The sequence below is a fragment of the Nothobranchius furzeri genome, chromosome 7, assembly GCF_043380555.1.
Source record: "Nothobranchius furzeri strain GRZ-AD chromosome 7, NfurGRZ-RIMD1, whole genome shotgun sequence".
In the NCBI taxonomy this organism is placed as follows: Eukaryota; Metazoa; Chordata; class Actinopteri; order Cyprinodontiformes; family Nothobranchiidae; genus Nothobranchius; species Nothobranchius furzeri.
Genome location: NC_091747.1, coordinates 51,799,090 through 51,820,533, shown reverse-complemented (window position 1 = coordinate 51,820,533; position 21,444 = coordinate 51,799,090). Strand labels below are relative to the sequence as shown.

Here is a 21,444-nt window from a genome sequence, read left to right as displayed (position 1 = left end):
CCTTCAGTGTAAAGCTTCAGTCCATCCTTCAGACACTCCAGATGATTGCTGTGGAAAGGAAACAAAAGCAGATAAAAAATCAGCATAACAAACATTTGTTCAGTCACCCTTTTAATGATGCCTCTTAATCTTAGTTTAATACATTCACAACTATTTTTGTACACATTTTAACATCCATAACGGGATGTATTTCATATCACAAGAAGAAATGCTGGACTGAGTGTTTTCAATTATCTAACGTTTTTAAAAGCTAAAAGTAAACAAAGGTGACTGTGAGTTGTGGTGCTCATGGCCTCTTGTTCCCCTGCTCTCCTCTCTCTTCCCACTGAGCAGCAGTCTGCCGCTGCTCTAGAGCGAGAACTCTGTGCTGCAGACAGAGAGATGCTTAAGCCTGATTTATGCTTCTCCGTCTGCGTCAGTGCGGAGACACGCAACGCCATTATCCGTCCTTGCGTAGGGCTCCGGCAGGCACGCAAGTACGTACGGAGTCGAGCCCACTTTTTTAAACATCCGTCAAACGAGACGGATTACGCAAGCTTGTGATTGGTCAGGACGCCACTGTTGTTTACAGCGCTGCCATTGCAAAGAGAGCCGAGGATAACTAGCAGCAGACACGGAGAAGCTTGAAGAATGCCTCGCGAAAAAACTCTAAAAATATGAACGTTTAATTCTCCCGTGACTGGAGGAGTGAAGAGATGTGCAGCAAGCGTTTTATTTGTGGACAGAAATGACAGGAAACGTGGGTTTAGAGGTGGGGAGCGCACGAAGCGGTGGGAGAATGAGAGACAAATTTGTCTGTGTTAAAAGTCTCTTATATACACAAAAACACAATATAAACACACTATCTTGGACCGATACATGACAGGATACCACAGAACAGCGCTACGCCCTCTGTTGTCCTGCCGGGCAATTGCTTTGCAACACTCTCCAGGAGACGGAGAAGTATGAGAGCAAAACGCTTCCGTCAATCCGTGCGTGTCTGTCCCTTGCGGAGCTGACAGAGAAGCATAAACCAGGCTTTACTCCACAGCATCCAGAATGATAATGAATCAAGCATGCATGAAGCCCTCGCCAGTCAGAAGTGGTAGACATGAATTTCAGCTGGCCAATCAGTTTGTAGTGTCACCTTGGTCCCAGACGGACTGCCGAGGAAGGGGTCTGAAAAAAAGTCACCTAAAATGCACATATTACCCAGATGTGAAGCCAAATAAGCTACCCAGCCCAGACTGCCTCATTCTGGAATGTACTGAAATTGTTGAGAATAAAAGTACTTTAATTGCTTTATGTGAGAGAGATTTTGTGCAACAAACTTCATAAAAAAGTTTTTTAATTGACCACATAACTGCTATAGAAAAAATGTCATGACATATTTCCTTTAAACATTTCATTTTTGTATAAATGTTGTGGTTTTGACTGAAAGCAAGCCCAGGCAAGATATTTAGGTTTATTTTAGACGTATTGAACAACAGAAACGACAAAGACACATAAATAAAATATTAACAATACAAAAAAAAGTATATTATGAAAAATATTATTATTATCGTTAATCAAAAATGGGAGGATGACACAAACTGTTACAAAACTAAAGTTATACAGTGTTCATAACATTCATAACTCATTTTACTAAACAAATCTACAAGAACACTGTTGACATACATACGAAGATTTTTGTTCATTTATTACATAAATCATGCATGGTGAAATACATGTGATGCAAAAATATTTGTATTGATTTATCTTATAAATTTGCCCAACCAATAAATCAAATTACAGCTAAGGTATGTTATGTAATGTGCTTTTTGGATCAAATATTTCTGTTCAAGCCATTAAATATTGAAATGGCAACTTTTATGTTTATTTATTTTACTTTGGACTTTGTTTTAGGACACAATGTCAGCTGCGGAGACATTTATTTTCATTGTACAAGTGGATTTCTTACAAAAATACCTGCTCATATAAATTGCTACTTGCAAAGATTTAATTTCAGTTTACAATGAATGTTATGCTATATTTCGTTTTAATTACGGTGTGTCTAATGCGGGTGTTGGGTCTTATTATTATTATATGTAACAACAGCTTGCCATAACATCTGAAGATCTTTTGCCCGGTGTTTTCTTTAGTAAAACTCGTATTTAATGGTATTTAGCGTTGGTAAATCGGGTTGATGGATGGATTGATGGGGAAGACTTTGCCTCTCCCTGCTGCCTCACTGCGGCCGTCCGCTTGTAAACGTACGTGACGTCGCTTCCTCTCTCCAACATGGCGCAGGAGGCAGGTTGTTAATGGCAATCTGAGGGATTTACCCCACCTTCTGTATTTATGTTTGTCTCTTAAGGGCTCTGCGGCTGACTTTCGTGGAGGAATACATCTCGGATCGAGGCGGCTGCAGCCCTCACCCCCTTTCTTTGGGACCAGGCACACCTCGCTCCAAATTCCGTAGCGATATGTATGAAGGGAAAAAAACGAAAAACATGTTCCTGACAAGAGCTTTGGAAAAGATCCTGGCCGACAAGGAGGTGAAAAAGGCTCACCATTCCCAGCTGCGCAAAGCCTGTGAGGTGGCACTGGGTGAGTTGGTTTTTATTAGCATCACCGTGTTGTTCTGGACTTGGACTCATTGATTTAGACACGTCATGCACCCTTTCACTTATTAACAGGGTATCCTGGAAGAAATGTCGCATCCTTTTAGCGATAAAGTGTATTCTACAGCTATTCCAAGCCTACCGATTCAGGAGAGACAGTGTTGTATTAAATTTTTTATCCATCTGTGTTTTTATCGACGTGGCGTGAGCCCGTTTTGAGTGATTCCGTCTAAAACACGGAAATGCTGCAGGACGGGTGGGTGTTTGCAACACCGAGCGAGCCGATGCTGCGAAACTAGTAGCAACCTTAGAACGGGCCGAATATCGTACTAAAACTTCCTTGCCGACTGCTGTGCTCCCTTTTAAACGCCAACATAACCCCAAATAGCCCATATGCCATCTTAGTTTAAACTATTGCTATTTAAATAGCTTAATTTGATCACGTTTAATCTATTAAAGGTGAATGTTTGCATCTTTTCCTGGAACACGGTGCTGTGTCCCTGCTCGGCCATCATTGGAAGGCATTATCCATTTAATTAATACGTTATTCATTAACCAGTTTAATCACTATTCGTTCTGGACCTTTCTTTGTCTCTGTTGCTAAATGTAGTTGGCAACAAACACAAAGTAATAGATGACAGTTGCGCCTTCATACGAGAACTAGTCATTAACCGGAAATGGCAATGGCACTTCCGGTTACTTTTAAAATAAGTTTTATGCATAACACACAGGATGCGAACTAGAATTTCAAGGGGCTACTGTTTCAACTTTAGCAGAGAAACTTTGCATTTAGCATAAAACGAATGGAGAATAGTTAATGTTAGTTTCCTATAAAATGTTTTTACTCTTCTTAATAGCATATGGTTTTAAAAAGTGCTTTATTTTTGAAAGGCACATCCCTTAACATCCGTTTTAACTATTAGCTTTAGGAAGCTGTTAGCATGTGTAATTGGCATATATTTAATTTTTTAAGTGGCTGAAAATAATAAAACTAATAACTTGCAACAATTAATCAACTATTTTCCAAATAAAGCCTTAGAACAGAGCTACATAATTAAAATGGGCTTCACTTGGAATTTATCTCTCAAGTCTACTAGGCTAACTGCTTTGTGTAGCTTGGACTAGAAGTGGGGTTCTGTTTTTGTGACAGCTTGGGAAGTAAAATTACTCTGGCAGACTGAAACAAAGAGTCTGTGTTATGGAGCAGCCACACATGCTACCTGTCCTGACAATGCTGCCATTATCCACATGCTCTGCAGTTGCAAGGTTTTGCAATAAGCTGGAAGCCTAAATGCACTCTTCATGTTTCCCAGGGCTTGTTTTGATGTTTTGCTGAAACAACCCACCCACACATGCATATATAATTTTTATTGTCCTACAGCTACAAAAAAAAAGCTGAGTGCCACAGGTTTGCCTGTGTTTAGTATGTGCATAGAGGCAAAATAGTGTTTGATAAGTGCTAAAATTATTGTCCTCTTGGCTCACATCATCTTTAAACCATTATAAAAAAAAATTAAAAGATGAGCTGCATTTGTTTTTTGTAAAGATCATATTTAAGCAAACTGAGTGGAAACAAATGCAAAAAATGAGGATGGAAGTGGAGCCATGCTCTGAAAATTCAAAATGAGAATTTCTGCAAGGAGACGATTAGGGGTAAAGTTATTCTGCACATGGAATTAAAAAATTAAATAAAACAACTGGGTGACTCAGTGTCATGGATTTTATCAATATGTTTATCAATAACCCCATTTCCTGTAGTGAAGAGAGAAGGAGACAATGAGCAGACAGTTCAAACAGTTATAACTGTGGCATATGCACGAGGCAAAATGCCCCGAACATCTGGTCACAGAGTTTATTTATACCAAGAGATAAGAAAGGAGTGAAACTGAGATCATATGTGGGAGAGAGAGTGTGTGTGTGTGGGAATTCAAGAATGTGTGGGTGTGTTTGAATAAGTGAGCATGCTTTGAGGCATAGAGCAATACATATTACATTCAGTTGATTGAATCATTGATCAAGAATAAATAAACATAAAGTATACTAGGTGACTTAGGCCTAGTCCACACGTAGCCGGGTTTTTTTAAAAACGAATATCCGCCCCTCCAAAAACTTGCATCAACACCACCTCGTTTAAAAAAAAACTGTCCCCACGTACCCTGATAAATACGTTGTTAAGGACATGCCAGACCTGTAGGCGACAGTACTTCCCCCATTCTTAACCTCGTCCTTCATCTGTGGTCTTCCGCAAGGAGCAGTAATCCCGCTTGCAAAAACAAACAAGCAAAAAGCGCTTGGACAATTGATAAAGCGAGCGCAGCTTTGAGGGCATCCATGCTGTCGGCTAGTGTAAACACAGGTCGCACACGTGATGTCAGCATTTTTTTGTCACGAGAAAGTGACGTTGCGGACCTTAAAACTCCGGTTTTGTCTGTCCACACGCAGACACCCAAAACGGAGAAAACGCAGATCTTCACTTTGGCCGGAGTTTTTAAAAAGATCCGTTTTCGTGTGAAAAAACTCCGTTTTCGTGTGGATGACAGGCCAAAACGTAGAAAAATATCTACGTTTTGGCAGATCCCCGGCTACGTGTGGACAGGGCCTTACATAATCTCCCCCAGCTTCTCAAAGAGAATATCTTTTAGTCTTATCTTTTCTGTCACTGAAAATCGAATCATTCCTCTCTGTTTTTAGAAAGAGTTTATTCTAATGTTTCACACCCAAAAAAATCTAGAGATGATCAGTAAAGCCGTGTTTATGCTATCTTTAGTAGGCAGGCTACCCTCATAGCTCTTACTCTGACCTTTCTCCTGGATTATCAAAATGTCACTCTGCAGTTTCACACGAGGTATAGCATCCTTGTTTCTCACACACTCCAAACAGCAGCAGCAGGGTCCCGTTATCTGGGAATTGGTCAAAAGGTGCAAAAGGAAAAGACTGATGCAAAAACTTCAAAGCTCCTTTTAATCTGTTTTACCTGCAATTTACTTTGTTCTGTTGCTTCACCTGAAAAGAATTGGGTCAGGAAAAGAGTGCTGAGTTTGAACAATTTTGTGGTTACTCAACACTTTTTTTTACTTTACAAACATTCTCCTAAATAACCAGGCAGAGATTTTATTATTATTATTTTTTGAGCTATTCTAATTTCCGTCACAGCTCAGAAGCAGCTTGTAGGTTACAAGCTGTTGTCTCGTCTTGTAGTAAGTCAGAGTAGTAAAGGAGAATGGTGCTTAAAATAAGTCACCAATTGACAGGCTTTTTTAAGCAGCCCAGTGAGTCAGACTACCCGCTTGCTCAGTGAGCAGACACTAAACAAAACTGACAGTCTTCTTTACTGCCGTCTTATAAAATGCACTATTCAAATGTATTAAGAAATTTGGGGGAAAACTCAAAGCCGGCTAGATACCGTTTTTGTTTTTTAAGCTGTGTTAAATTTAGCTTCTTAGGCCTGCTAAAGAGTTTTGGATTCACGAATCATTTAAAGAGGTTTTAGTTGCAAAAATTAGATTGTAATTTAGGAGTGTGTTTGAGTAACATCACGGTTTCATTCAATTCAATTCAAATTATTTATATAGCGCCAAATCACGACGAGTCGTCCCAAAGCACATCACAATTTTGTTATGCCAATTACAGGGAGTGCAGAATTATTAGGCAAGTTGTATTTTTGAGGAATAATTTTATTATGGAACAACAACCATGTTCTCAATGAACCCAAAAAACTCAATATCAAAGCTGAATGTTTTTGGAAGTAGTTTTTAGTTTGAGCTATTTTAGTGGGATATCTGTGTGTGCAGGTGACTATTACTGTGCATAATTATTAGGCAACTTAACAAAAAACAAATGTATACCCATTTCAATTATTTATTTTTACCAGTGAAACCAATATAACGTCTCCACATTCACAAATATACATTTCTGACATTCAAAAACAATACAAAAACAAATCAGCGACAATATACCGTAAATCCTCTAATACAGGCCGGTATTCAATTAAAGGCCGGGTCTCCAATTTTGGCCGGTGTCGGAGTCAGCGGAGGTAAATAATGGCCGGTCTCTTATTGTGGCCGGGTGGAATGTGGTGACAAGCAAGTATGAGCGTCCCAGCGGCATGGTTATAGTCCCCAACTCAACCAGCAGGAGGCAATAGAGGTTCACCCGGACCTTTATTAGGCTTTTTCTTCAATGGTTAGTAACGCTACAGACACAATCCTCTATCACGCTCCTACCACACAGAGTCACGGTGTCAGTTAACCATGCTAATTCAACCCCTCCACAGAACACACATCACCTTCCCTGTGGCTTACATAACACTCACACAACACGCAAATCAGCACATAGGAACTAGCAGAACGATAGGAAACACATATAACAATACCCAGAATGCACCTGGCTTACAACCCCAGCCAGGTCATTACACTATCAAGTTCAAAGAGAACGTGCTGATTATGCTGCAGAACACTCTGGAGAGCAGCAGTAGGGGGTGTATGAACTAGTCAACTTCACTATACAGTAATCCCTCCCTACTTCGCGGTTCGTTCATCGCGGATTCGCTGCTTCGCGGATTTTTTCTTTGGAGCATTTTTCAGGGGGAATTCGCAGATTCGCGGTATTTTTCACTGATTCGCGTTATTTTTCTATGCGAAATATCAAGAAATTCTTGTTTTTTTCATCAATTTCATCATAAAATGCACTTTTTGTAATAAAACTAAAAAAAAAACAAGTAAAAAAAATTTTTTTTCTTGAGTTTTACCCACAAAAAGAGAATGTGATCATACGATAATTCCATAGGGAGCGTGGTTTCACAGACACGGAAGTGATAGCGTCGGTGAAACGCCGGCCGGTCTAGGAAACCCCCGAGTGTTCGAGCGTCAACGAAGTGACACGGAAATGCCGGGCTTTCCAGAAGTAAGTAAGATAACTTGCTATGAGCTGGTAGTTCGTTGGATTGATCGGTAGGTTGGAAACTCTGATCATGAATCTGAAGAAACGATGACTGAGTGGTGAGCTGGAAAGGCGACTTCCGTTTATAGCCGCGGTTTGTGACGTAGGTGCAACGTGAGGGAATCCCCGAGAGGGGCATGCTGGGAGTCCCTACTTCGCGGATTTTCACCTATCGCGGCCAGGTCTGGAACGCATCTACCGCGATAAACGAGGGATTACTGTAGTGACTTTTTACGCCTGTCATCGACTAGTCGCTGTCACGTGATAATGACCGGCAAGATGCAGCCCTCGGAAAAGACAGCAGCCTGCTGTCAGCAGGTGACAAGCTCCTGATGCGTTTCGCTGCTGTGGAGCGGGGCGCTGCGCGCATCACCTTGTCCTCCGACGCACTGATCACTGATACGGCCGCCAAACAGCGAGCGCTCCGCTGTTTTTGCGGTCGGTAGATCTTTTAGAACTGCAGTTCAAAGGTAACTCATGAGGTGAATATATATGAACCCAGGTAGCAGTTTTTCTTTAGGATTGAGAGGAGATGCAGGAAGATAATAAACAGACAGGACAGAAAAATAGTCAAATAAAAACAAGTTAGTTTTTGTACCTGGTGGTTGCAACAAACAGACACCATTGAAGGTAATCAGAAGTGGAACAGAAAATGAAATAATTATTTTAATGTTTAGAGCAGCAGGAACTCCGAGAGGCTGCAGGCGCATCAGTGAGTTTGCTGCCGCTGCGCAGGGGGAGGGGGGAGATGGCTGAAGCAGGGGGAGGGGGGAGATGGCTGAAGCAGAAAATACTGTTGTTAAAAGAAATGTGTTTAACTTTGAAAATGTGGGCGCAATTTTAATTGTCAAAAACTCCAGCGAACCATTAGTTCATTTTGCTCAATTAGAAATAGAGGCCTGCCTCTAATACTGGCCCTCCTTCCAATAAAGGCCTGGAGCTTGATGAGCTTGAGTCAAATAAAGGCCCGGGCCTGTATTAGAGGATTTACGGTAGCCACCTTTCTTTGCAAGGACACTCAAAAGCCTGCCATCCATGGATTCTGCCAGTGTTTTGATCTGTTCACCATCAACATTGCGTGCAGCAGCAACCACAGCCTCCCAGACACTGTTCAGAGAGGTGTACTGTTTTCCCTCCATGTAAATCTCACATTTGATGATGGACCACAGGTTCTCAATGGGGTTCAGATCAGGTGAACAAGGAGGCCATGTCATTAGTTTTTCTTCTTTTATACCCTTTCTTGCCAGCCACGCTGTGGAGTACTTGGACGCGTGTGATGGAGCATTGTCCTGCATGAAAATCATGTTTTTCTTGAAGGATGCAGACTTCATCCTGTACCACTGCTTGAAGAAGGTGTCTTCCAGAAACTGGCAGTAGGACTGGGAGTTGAGCTTGACTCCATCCTCACCCCGAAAAGGCCCCACAAGCTCATCTTTGATGATACCAGCCCAAACCGGTAATCCACCTCCACCTTGCTGGCGTCTTGAGTCGGACTGGAGCTCTCTGCCCTTTACCAATCCAGCCACGGGCCCATCCATCTGGCCCATCAAGACTCACTCTCATTTCATCAGTCCATAAAACCTTGGAAAAATCAGTCTTGAGATATTTCTTGGCCCAGTCTTGACGTTTCAGCTTGTGTGTCTTGTTCAGTGGTGGTCGTCTTTCAGCCTTTCTTACCTTGGCCATGTCTCTGATTTAGGGCTGCAACAACGAATCGATAAATTCGATGAAAATCGATTACTAAAAGCGTTGGCAACGAATTGCGTCATCGATTCGTTGTGTCGCACAACTCTTCCAAAAGCGCCCCCCCCCCTTCCCGAATCCCGCCCGCCGTTGCGCGCAGACCAGAGCAAGTCAGATCAGCACGAGGGAGAGCCGCAGATCAGCGCGAGGGAGAGCCGCAGATCAGCGCGAGGGAGAGCCGCAGATCAGCGCGAAGGAGATCCGCAGATCAGCGCGAAGGAGAGCCGCAGATCAGCGCGAGGGAGAGCCGCAGATCAGCGCGAGGGAGAGCCGCAGATCAGCGTGAGGGAGAGCCGGTAGCGGCAGATCAGCGCGAGGGAGAGCCGGTAGCGGCAGATCAGCGCGAGGGAGAGCCGGCCCGGCAGACTTGCGCTGCTGCGAACCGGTTCCGCATTGTTGCACAGCGATCCAGGCAGCTGCTTCCAGCGCACGGTCCATTCTCAAAGTGGCGCAACCAAAAAACTATAATTAGCACACGATCGTTCTTGTCTGCACATCTTCTCTATTTTCTGTCTTATTTGTGCCTGAAGCTCGCTACTGCGGAGCTCATCACCTGTGCTGTGGTGATGTCACCTCACGCAGCATCGAAAACGCGCTCTGCGCTTTTCGGTCAGGAGATCCCTTTGATCTGCTCAAAAGTAACTGATGAGGTGAAAAGGTAAGAATCCAGGCAACAGATTTTCTGGAGAATTAAGAGGAGATGCAGGAAGATGAGAGACAGACAGGACAGGAAAATAGTTCAATAAAAACAAAAAAACAATCAATCAATCAATCAATCAATCAAAGCTTTATTTATAAAGCGCCTTCCGCAACCCTGTCAGGAAGCCCAAAGCGCTGAAAGTGAAACAAAGCGCTGAAAACAAAGTGTTGAAAAGTAAAATGTAGGTAGATTTATCACCACTACACGTTTTTACCTATAAAAAACAATAAGTTATACACATGTCATATTTATACATCTGATACAATTCAGATCACCTTCAAAACTCAGTCACACACCCAGGGCCGTTTCAAGACATTTTGGGGGCCAAGGCAAAATGCCCCCCCCCCCCCCCCCCCCCCCCAATAACTGGGCTCCCCAGAAGCCTCTGTGTAATTCATGCCCTCTCCAGTAGTGTTAGTTATACGGTGTTTATAAAAGCCCCTCAGACATTACTGACATGTTCTAATATTGTCAGATGAAAAACTAAATTATCAGACATGCTGTCTCATCTGCTTCTTTTATAAACTTGCAAAAAGTAACAAAACCATTTGAAAGCCACTATTTGTGGATTCTTTGAAAGTTTCCATGGAGTGTGTGACTAGTTATTTTTTCATTGATCCTATCGTCTAATCTCACAGCTGAAACAAGCATCCTTAATAATCCATGCACAGGAAGCGTACCGATGCTGTAGTAAAACAAAAGGTATAATAATTTATTATTAATAAAACCTTGTTGCAGAACTAAAGCAGAAAAATTTGATTTTGCATTAAATATGCTAAATATTTACATATGAATTGTTTTAGAGCCCTTTAATTGGCAGAATCTGATATTAATTTAGTTCTTACAAAAAATGGGTCCCAACATGGTTTGTGTGGCGTTGCCATAGTGTGACATCATAGGCACAGATCCCCTGTCCTCTTGTTTGGAAATGGAAATATGATCACCCTACATTAAACAAACTGTCCACCCGGGCTTTTGCGCTGCACAGAGAAGCTTCGCTGCCTACGACTGAACGTCAGTTGAGAGTCAGTCTCATGCAGAATGACCAATGAAGAGAGGGCCTCAAGTTAAGACCCTCTCCTCATTGGTCAGTCCACACGAGGTGGGTCAAAGGTTACTCTGGGCGGGTTACGTGTTGTCAGGCATTCAAGTATTGAGTATATTTACTGCATATTACAGTAAAATATTCTGTATGTGACCACATTATGGTGATCCTCGGGTCGTGATGATGGAGCCCTTGAATATTGTTGCCCAGGGTACAACAAAGTGTTAATCTGGCCCTGGTTCCGCCGTCACATTCCCGCAGAAACTGGTTGATCACACCGGGGCCAGACTACTAGCGTGTGGTTTTACAACCACAATGTCCTCGGAAGCAAAAACGCTTTTAAAAGGGAGGGAGGAGTCCTAACTGTTGCTGCAGGTGTGTTGTGTGAGAGTGCAGTTATATACTGGTTAATATATTTTTGGGTTCAGTTGCTTTCATGTGGCCTAATGTGAGTCTATTTGGGATCATTGGAATGATCAGCAGCATTTCTTGATGTGACTTTATGGCAGTTGCCCAGGGCATCATCGCAAGGAGGATGGCATTCATTTACTTTTGTTTTATTTGGTATTTTTTCAGTCATTTTTTGGAAATAGTGATCAATTTTGATTAATTCACAGCCTATGTTTAATTACATTTAAAATATATGTCAACAGATGAGATCAAACAAAACAGATGAGAATTGCCCTTAAGCTGTTTAACTTGGACCAAGCATTTTAGGTCACAGATAGATGTAGCTTAGGGTCTCTGTCTATACACCTTATAAGACAATTTAGGTGATGGCATGTTGTTTTTCTGCTATTGAACTGTTTTCTAATAATGTTGTGTTAAATAAAGTGAAGGAAGGAGAGAAATAACGTTTCCCTAGCAGTTTTTAAAAATTTCCCCATGTAATCCGATTAATCGATTAATCGTGTCGAGACCCCGTCCGATTAATCGATTATCCAAATAATCGTTTGTTGCAGCCCTACTCTGAGTATTGCACACCTTGTACTTTTGGGCACTCCAGTGATGTTGCAGCTCTGAAATATGGCCAAACTGGTGGCAAGTGGCATCTTGGCAGCTGCACGCTTGACTTTTCTCAGTTCATGGGCAGTTATTTTGCACCTTGGTTTGTCCACACCCTTCTTGCGACTCTGTTGACTATTTTGAATGAAACGCTTGATTGTTCGATGATCACGCTTCAGAAGCTTTGCAATTTTAAGACTGCTGCATCCCTCTGCAAGATATCTCACTATTTTTGACCTTTCTGAGCCTGTCAAGTCCTTCTTTTGACCCATTTTGCCAAAGGAATGGAAGTTGCCTAATAATTATGCACACCTGATATAGGGTGTTGATGTCATTAGACCACACCCCTTCTCATTACAGAGATGCACATCACCTAATATGCTTAATTGGTAGTAGGCTTTCGAGCCTATACAGCTTGGAGTAAGACAACATGCTTGAAGAGGATGATGTGGACAAAATACTCATTTGCCTAATAATTCTGCACTCCCTGTGGTTACCGTAAGTCTCCTAAATAAGGAACCCAGCAGATTGCTTTGAGTTAATCAATAAATCAATCAATCAAAGATACTTTATTAATCCCAGAGGGAAATTAGAGTTGCTGACTAGTGTCGGTTACTTTACATCAATCCCCATATCAAGTGTGACCTGGTAAGCGCCCTGGCTGCTTGTCCCCGGGGACATCCCTTTGGCTAACTGGTTAGCGCACGTGAATCTCACCTGGGAATCTGAAGATCTAATCCTGCCTGGGCCCTCGTTTCTCCATCTTCCCACACAAGTATGCATGTAGCGACAGTGGAGAGGGAAACTCCTTTTTAAATGGATACTAGGCAACTTCTTTGTATTTTTAAATCATTTTCTTGTGCCAGTATGTGCTAAAATGACCTTTTACTGCGGGGGTAATCAATTCTGGTCCAGGAGGGCCGGTATCTCTGCTCCAACACAATTGATCCAGTGGTTGAATCACCCATGCAGCAGCTCATCAGGCAGCTCATCAGGCTCTGCAGAAGCTTGTTAATCACCTGCTAATTGGAATCAGGTGTGTTGATGCAGACTTGAAACCAAAACCTGCTCGATACCGGCCCTCCAGATCTGGAATTATCCGTTGGACTTGAGCTGACATACCTGTTGCTGCAGTCTGCTTCCAACACGTTCCCTGCATGTTTTAGTTCATGAACACAGCTGATGAATTACTCCTGTAGACACTAATGAAGGCTGAGGAGACGTTTCAGCTGTTAGATTAAGATGTTAAAAAGATGAACGAGGAGATATGTTTTGATTTTGGTTGTACTAAACGGACTCTAGGGGGTGCTAAAAGCAAGCCAAAACTGCCTAGTCTCCCTATAATGGGAAGAAACCTCCAGAACATCCTAGCTCAGTAATGACCAGCCGCCACCACAACCCACTGGGGAGCAGACATGCGTACACGTTCACATGAAGGAAATCCATGAGCAGAGTGTAGTCGCGTCTTCAGCTGGAGTCAGTAAATCAGAGTGTTGAATTGACTCAGTCCACTCACTATTGTTCTGTTTAAAGACGTCCATCTCATGAAATATTTTGAATTCAGTGAATCAGAAGTGTTTTCTTTCAGCTTTTCAACAAGGTTTTAGAATTCATGTTTGGGTCTTACTGCGTGAGACCATGACTTGTGAGCTTTGCTCTGCGAGGAAGTCGAACAGTTCGAGATGGAGCCGAGTGCTACGAGTGTACGCTCGGTATAAATGTGAAGTCCAAAACACCAACTTTACAAGTTACTTCCAATCTAAGCGGTCAGGGAAGGACCCGACCTACATGGACCAGGTTGGATGGGTTCTCACTAGAACGCTACCCCTGAACATGGACACGGCCAGTGATCAGCAAACATCTGATAATCCAAATATTATCAAATCACTTCTTAATGAAATGTAGAAAACAAGTAATGCTTGTTTTATATTATTCTTTTGTGAACAAACCCCATGTTGTGTTGCTGAAAAGTTTCAGCCTTGCATTTGTAGCATCACTGGTGCAACACACTCTCCTCCCGTCCACGATAACCAAGAGCCTTGAGTTAAAGCTGTAAACAAAGACCAGAACAGCAAGTGTTTGAAAGCTCTTTTTGAATTCAAAACCCAAGGCCACTGCCTGCATCTCTTTCCTCTGAGCTGGCAGGAGCGCTAGTGCAACAAATACACCTCTGATCATTAGGAATGGTGAGGCTACATGATAAGCGTCTCCGTTTTCAACGTCTGCTCACCTATGATAAGCACCAGGTTCTAAACGATCCTGTCATTAATTGAGGTTTTGACCATGACTCCCCAAAGACCCGACACAACCTTCCTGATATGTGGAGCACAGGAAACGAAGGGCTCTGCAACAAGGGATAGCCTTGAATGCAACAAGGGATAGCCTTGAATCTTTATGCATTTATTGTAAAAAAGAAATGAACTCTTCGTGCTTCTGAAAGAATTGTAGCAATCATTCGAGTGCTGAGAAGTACCTGGCAGGAACAGAAAGGCATTATTGGGGAGCAGAGGGTAACTATGGGACGAGACGGCACCTTTCTATGACATTTTTATGTCACTCTGATTTCCCAGGCTGCTGTAAAGTGGAACTGAATGGGTTTCTCCTTTGACCCACTGGAAAATGTGAATATGTGTGATGTTTGTGCTCTTGCTTGCACTGAGTTTCCATTGCATTTGTTTCAGGGGCTTTATTCCAAATATCTTGTATTGATCAGTCATTTGTATTCATCTCAGGACATTTGGTTGGCGCTGTGCACATAACACATCACAACAATGCTCAGGAAGAGGCATCGGAGGGGTTTGTTGTAAGGTTGCCTTGCCAAAAACAAGGCGATGTTGCTCTTAAGCAATTGTAATTACACTGAAAGGTTTTTTTTTTAATTAAAAACATGAAGCTGTTAAATCAGACCAGTTTCAACAAGAATATTTTTTAAATACAATCAGTAACTCTGTTTTATATTCAGGCTGAACTTCAAAATTGTCTCCTACCCTGGTTTCCTGTGTTAGCCGCCAAAATAAAATAGACAGTATAACGCTTAGGTCAGAAAACGCTACAAAAATCTATGTCGCAATAAAAGTTAACATTCACTGACTCACCCATCTTAGCTCACCACCGAGAAGGCTTTTGTTGATTTAGCATCCAGGAGAGATGTTGCTAACTGTTAGCATTAGCAAATACCTGTTAGATTAGTAGCTCCACAACATGGCAGAACCCTTTAGGATTTTGTTATTTGCAGAGATAAAACATCAACGTTGCAGTTTGAACAGAGTCTGTTTTAGAGGTGCGTTGCTGTTGGCCAGTCAGAGGCAGATGACCAAATATTAATAATAATGAGCAAGACTCCCAAATCCTGCTGTTTTTCCACGCCCCCCACTTCCCCGACATACTGACACGGAAGCGCCCGAGCTTTTCTTCCACAGAAAATGACTAACGAGTGGTTCATATATACTAAAGTTAAAGTCAAAGTCCCATTAGTTGTCACACACACAGGTGTGTGTGTGAAATTTATTCTCCGCATTTGACCCATCCCCTGGGGGAGCGGTGAGCTGCAGACAAGCCGCGCTTGGGAACTATTTGGTGGTTTAACCCCCCAATCCAACCCCTTAATGCTGAGTGTCAAGCAGGGAGGCATTGGGTCCCATTTTTTCAAAGTCTTTGGTATGACCCGACCAGAAGTCGAACCCCTGATCTCCCAGTTTCAGGGCGGACACTCTACCACTAGGCCACTGAGAAAGGTCTAGTAGGTCACAGCAGGTTTATTGAAAACTAGCCAATGAGAGCTTTAAGTAGAAATCTCTTGTAACTAAGACCAGGGACCCATGAATATATTTTTTAAGATTCAGAAGGAAACGGCCAATCTCTGCTGTTGTATTTTGGTGATTCAAACAAACCGACATAGAGTAGCATCATGTGCAAGCTTGGGTCATTTTCTAGTTGAAATCCTTTGACCAGCAGCACTCAGAACTAAAATGCCTCAAGGACACTAATAAAGAGCTCTTGTTGCATTTTCACTGAAGTTTGTGCTGCAGGCTAGACTTTTGCATCAAACCAGGTAAAGCGTGTCGGGCCTCTTTCCTGTCAGAGCTGCTGTAGATTAAGGTTGTACATTTCAGATATGCAGACATTTTTTATTTTTTTAATGTCAGTTTTTACCTGGTTGCAATGCAAAAGCTGTAAAATCATACTAATTGCTTTTGTTTCTTGTTCATGCTTTTGTTCAGCTGCAGCTCTTGGTGCCTCCAGCTGATGAAAGCTGTGTGAAATGGCCAAGTTTTGTATTTATGAGCTGTAATCATCATTCCCCCTGCAAAAATTTTGGACGTTGATTTTGAACACTTAGAATGCTGCTCAATTAGGGCTAAGCAATCAATCGAAAATTTATCGTTATTGAAATTTCTGACTGTCATCGAGACAAATTTTCCCATGTCAATAAATTTCATAATAAAAAAGTGTGTGTAGGTTGGCAGCGTTCGTGTCCCTTTAAGAAGCTGTACCACCTTGAGTCGAGTAAAAATGTGACTCAACATGATACATGTGACAGCCCCATCTAGTGGACAACTTTTGCTTCAACGCATATGTGTAGCTGTCGCCCATTTGTCGTTATCGAGGTGAAATCCTCAATATGCTCAACTGATTTTCTGTTGGAATAAAAAAGAAAAATATAACTGTAGTAACAAATGGATTGTTTTAAGTCTATAAAGCTGTGCCTGAGTGAAGCTCTGCTTTGTTCAGGTTCCCTGTAACGGCAGTCGGAGGAGTGCAGGAATGATTAGAAAAGGTCACTCTGGCTGAATGAGCTGAAGAGGCTGCAGTTAACACCACATATATTGTATTTATCTTCTATTGACTCACTACTCATCTCCAGCTGCCGCAGCAAAGTATAATGACTCCATTTCACTGAACAGAAAGTGCAGCTCGTACCGTTGGAAAGTGCCAAATCATTTTGTCCAGAGTGGAAATATTAAAGTGAATTAATTTCAGTAACAAAACCAACAGCTGAGTAATCAAGACCTTGCGGAGGCAAAGCGCTTTGGGGTTTTTTGGCTGGAAAACGAGAGCCCTGATTCAGCCTCGGGTGGGAGACTAGTGATTAGACGAGGGCTTACGCGAGCTTGAATGAGGGGGTTGGTGGGACAAACACACGCACGCGCACACATAAAGCAGATATATGTGCACGTGCAAACCTTAGTGCACACGCGATTAGTCAGCCCAGACAATCTCTGACACCATTTCCTTCTTCCCCACCAAATGTAATTACTTTCCTTCACTTTCATCCTGGACAATGGAAATGTCTCAGGTCTGATTTTAATCAGGCGCTGCTCTGTGATCACAGCTGCTGTGTATTTGTTTGTTTGTTGGAAAACGAAGGACACACACACCGAAGCAAGGCAATACAATCGGCGGGATTAGCCAACTGTAGTACCTTGCTGTATGCATTGTTAATATGTTTGTGCACAGTATATCATAACTGATCTTTGAAAAACCCTTGCTTAATCAAAAATGCTTAAAAGAGCAGTTTAGTCTGATCATAGTTAGCTTTTATACCCTCAAGCAACTATTTGTGTCTTTATGGTTAGTTTAAACTACTGCTACACAACACTGGAAAAATATCCACATAGTGATTTTTTTCTAAAACTGCGATGTTCTCTACGATTTTAAAAAATATAGGAATCTTCTACTGATTACTTAAATAGGACTTTATGCTTCACTCCTGCCGCCTGGTTGACGATAAACCCGTTGGTGTTTTAGGTATCGTTGGTGGCAAAATGTGTTCTTCCGGGTCAAGTAAGTGTTTTATGCTAAATGTTACAGTCATAATTGTAGGCACAAGAAAAGCTTTTGGCAAACCACTTGGAAAGGCAAAATAACTCTGCATTCATTGACCGAAAAAAGCCATCTTCAAGAAAAACTACAAGGATCCAGTTAATGTAACTTACAGCCCGGACCACACTGCACTTTTTGGCTATCACACAGGACTGCTGCGTGTCCCACTGTGAGGACTCTACAAAGGTGACCCACTGGACAGTCAAAGATTTCAGTCAGCCAAACTGCACAACATTCTGCGTTAGCAGGACACGCTAACATCATGATCGCACTTGGCAGCACTAAAAGCCGACCCAAGACAACAAATGATGAAAAGAGAAATAAAGCACCACCGTAAACACTTTACCCCCAACAAAACTCCTAAAAGGAGTGGTCCACATGTTTCTGCATGCAGTCTCCACTGGTTATTGTTGCTAATTCTACCCTCGTATTGTACTCTCGTAACTAGTTGTTCGCGTCACTCCCCTGGGTGTGTTTTCATTGGTCGATGGTAGACTGGAGTCGTACATTTTTAAGCAGTGCTTAAGGCTGTTGAAGGCTGGATTTGGGTGAGAGAGAGCGCTCAATATGTTGTCACTGGGCCGGTCACACTGGGTGGCCACAGACTTGCAAATCACCCTCGTGTTCACCGTTTTTGTTCACGATGATGGATTTGTCTAAGACGGCCGAAAAACGCATAGTGCGGTCCAGGTTTAATGTAAAATAGTTAGTCCACAACTCTTACACCTACAATCCATACCGTACCATACCATTTTCTTTCTATAGCACATATAAAAACAGCTTGAGCTAACAAAAGTGCTGCACAAGACGATCATAAAAAAACAATAAAAGAACATGTCAAAAAAGATTAAAACATTCAACACCAAAAAAACAAACACAAAAGGAAGCACAGGCCAAATGCCAAGTCATAAAAGTGGGTCTTTATTCGTGATTTAAAAATGGCAATAGATGAAAATTCGAAATAATATGCTGCTAAAATCTTCAAATTAGCTTCATACCTTTGATCAACATCTTATCTGATCCAGTAGGTGAAGGGTTACCTCTTCTATTGAGGTGAACTCTTCAACTACTGGCTGACAGGTCAAAAGTGCCGCCCCCAATAGCTAACCCAACTGCAGCGGTTGATGCATCAAATAGCCAGTGAAATTTGGAAACAGTGGAATGTCATAAAACCAACCCCTTGTGGTCTGCTTCTGCAAATGGAAGTAAAAAAAAGATTGTGACCGGTGGATCGCTACATGCACTGCAAGATAAGAACACATTGAGATGAACATCGTAGCTGGACCTGCGATGTCACTATCATGGACTTATACAGTGCGATTGCCAGTGCTAAAATCTAACATCGTGCAGCTCTAGTTCCAGCGTTTTTTTTTTTTTTTTTACTTGCACGTTGCCTGGTTAGAAGATCACGGTCCCAACCTGAAGACGTGACTCATTTTGTGGATCTGAACACAGTCACGAACGGATGTGAATTTTAGCAGGTAGCTGCATGAGGAAGTTAATTCCTACCTTGGGATCTGTGCCCGATGCAAATGGGCTCCAAACTTTTTGAAATGGAAATGATTCTTCGGGAGGCAGGATGGCCTTTATCAATCTCCAGTCCCCTTTTCAGGTGATGGTAACCGAATCAGAAAACCATCTCTAACCTCTCTCCCATGTTTGTATCTGAGGAAATTGTTGGAGAGAAGGCATTTGCATAATTAAACTGCAGATTTTTTTTGACCCAACTAAAAGGCAGGAAATAATTAGTATGCATTGAAATAATCCCCCCCCCCCCCTTTTTTTTGCCTTTCCCTTTAAAATGTATCTTAAAGTGAAAAAGTCCCCAGCAATAGGAGAACACATGCTCTTGTATTGCACAGGGACACAAAATCAAAGAGCCATAGAAAGACGGGTAGTTGGAGCAGATTGTCTTTGAAAGCCAGCCTGGTTCCTGCTTCCTCTCTCTCTCTCTGTCCCTTATTTGTCCTCTCTGTCTGAACCCGTCGTCCCCTCCCATTGAGCTGTTTCTTGCTGCTGGCCTTGTGATGTGTCCAAACCCATCTCCAGGGAGCTGTCTGTTTATCTAGCTCCCTCTTACCAGTTTAGCATCCATGTGCAGCATGTGTTGCATCTTAAAGTGATGAAATAGTAAGGCCCTCTTGAGAGATTCCTTTTGTATTTGTGCACTTGAGGTAAATGCAGGTGGTGTGACTGTGATACTGTGGGTTGGATGGCTTGTTGGCAGAACATCTGGTTATTGAATTAGTGCTCATCCATCAGCTGAAGTCGGCACGAGTATGTACCCAGGTGGGAGCGGCTTGTCATTGCTCGACCCTACCCGCCACGCTCGCTGTTAAGGTCTTCTTTAAACCACAACACTGTTCAGATGAGCTCAGTAGACGGGATTATGGTACCCCAGAGGCCATGTTATAGTGATTTCATGGGCATTCATTTAGTGCTTTGCAATCAATCGAATTTCTTTCAGTTTATGTTCCAAACAATCACAGAAGAACAATGCAATCAACAACAAACAACCTCAGATTATTATTATTATTATTATTATTATTATTATTATTATTATTATTATTATTATTATTATAGTGTTCACTGCTGGGTTTCCTTATTTAGGAAACCTAACTAACTGAACTGCACTAATAAATGGGTTCAATAAGAATATTTGCTTTGTAAAGTGCCTTGAGATGACTCTTGTTGTGATTTGGCGTTTATGTAAATGAATTGAATGGACTGAAATCTTAATTCAGTGCTTTTTCATATATTTTTAATCTCACTTTTTTCGGTTGAAGATCAAAGTAGACCAATATTATTTAGTCATTGTCATGGTATCAGAATAATGTAGCAAATAAGCAGAAAATTGCTTAATAGATTGGTGCTGTCATAGACATGCCACTTGTTTTGGAGGTTTTGTAGCAGGCAGCAGGCTGCAAGCCTTCCAACTGAAAATGGATTCAAATTAGTGTTTGCATGTTAAGTGGTCTGTATTTGTATAGTGCCTTCTTAGGGCTCTACAACCCCCCAAGGTGCTTTACAACCCAATCAGTAATTCACTCATTCACACGCTGGTGGGGATGAGCTACGATGTAGCCACAGCTGCCCTGGGGCGCACTGGCGAGGCTTGCTGAACACTGGCACCAACGGTCCCTCCGACCACCACCAGCAGGCAAGGTGGATTAAGTGTCTTGCCCAAGGACACCGCACCAGCATTGTCACGTCTTAGCCGGGATTGAACCTGCAACCTTCTGAATACTTGACAACCCGCTCTACCTCCTGAGCTACTGCTACTTTTGTGTATTGCACACAAAGGGAAATGAGTTGTTGTAATTCTGACCGTTTTGTTTATTTCTTAGAATAGTTCTGTAATTGAAGACCGCTACCCCATTGGAGTTTCTGTTGGTACTTTATATTGCACAGTCCATACAGCTGGAACTGCACTAGTAGAAGACTTTATAGGCAGTGCACTCCTCATAGAAAACATGGGCAACATTCAAAGCCACCTGATGGAAGCATTTGCTTGCATGTGGTATTTTCAGATGGCAGCTAAAACCATCCTCACTCTCGACCTTGATTTGATGTTCGTTTATTCTGGGAAGACGTCATGAATATTCATG

At 42.2% G+C, this 21,444-nt stretch overlaps 1 protein-coding gene across 2 annotated transcripts in view; it reads left to right on the top strand.

Moving 5' to 3' along the window:
• The first annotated feature begins 2,048 nt into the window (after positions 1-2,048).
• The window catches only part of arfgef1 (ADP-ribosylation factor guanine nucleotide-exchange factor 1 (brefeldin A-inhibited)), a 63,074-nt gene continuing 43,678 nt past the window's right edge, over positions 2,049-21,444 (top strand). For both annotated transcript variants that reach the window (XM_015955240.3, XM_015955239.3), the window contains exon 1: positions 2,049-2,568. In XM_015955240.3, coding sequence (XP_015810726.3) covers positions 2,445-2,568 — 124 coding nt within the window. In that variant the 5' untranslated portion in view covers positions 2,049-2,444. The remainder of the gene's footprint in view (positions 2,569-21,444) is intronic.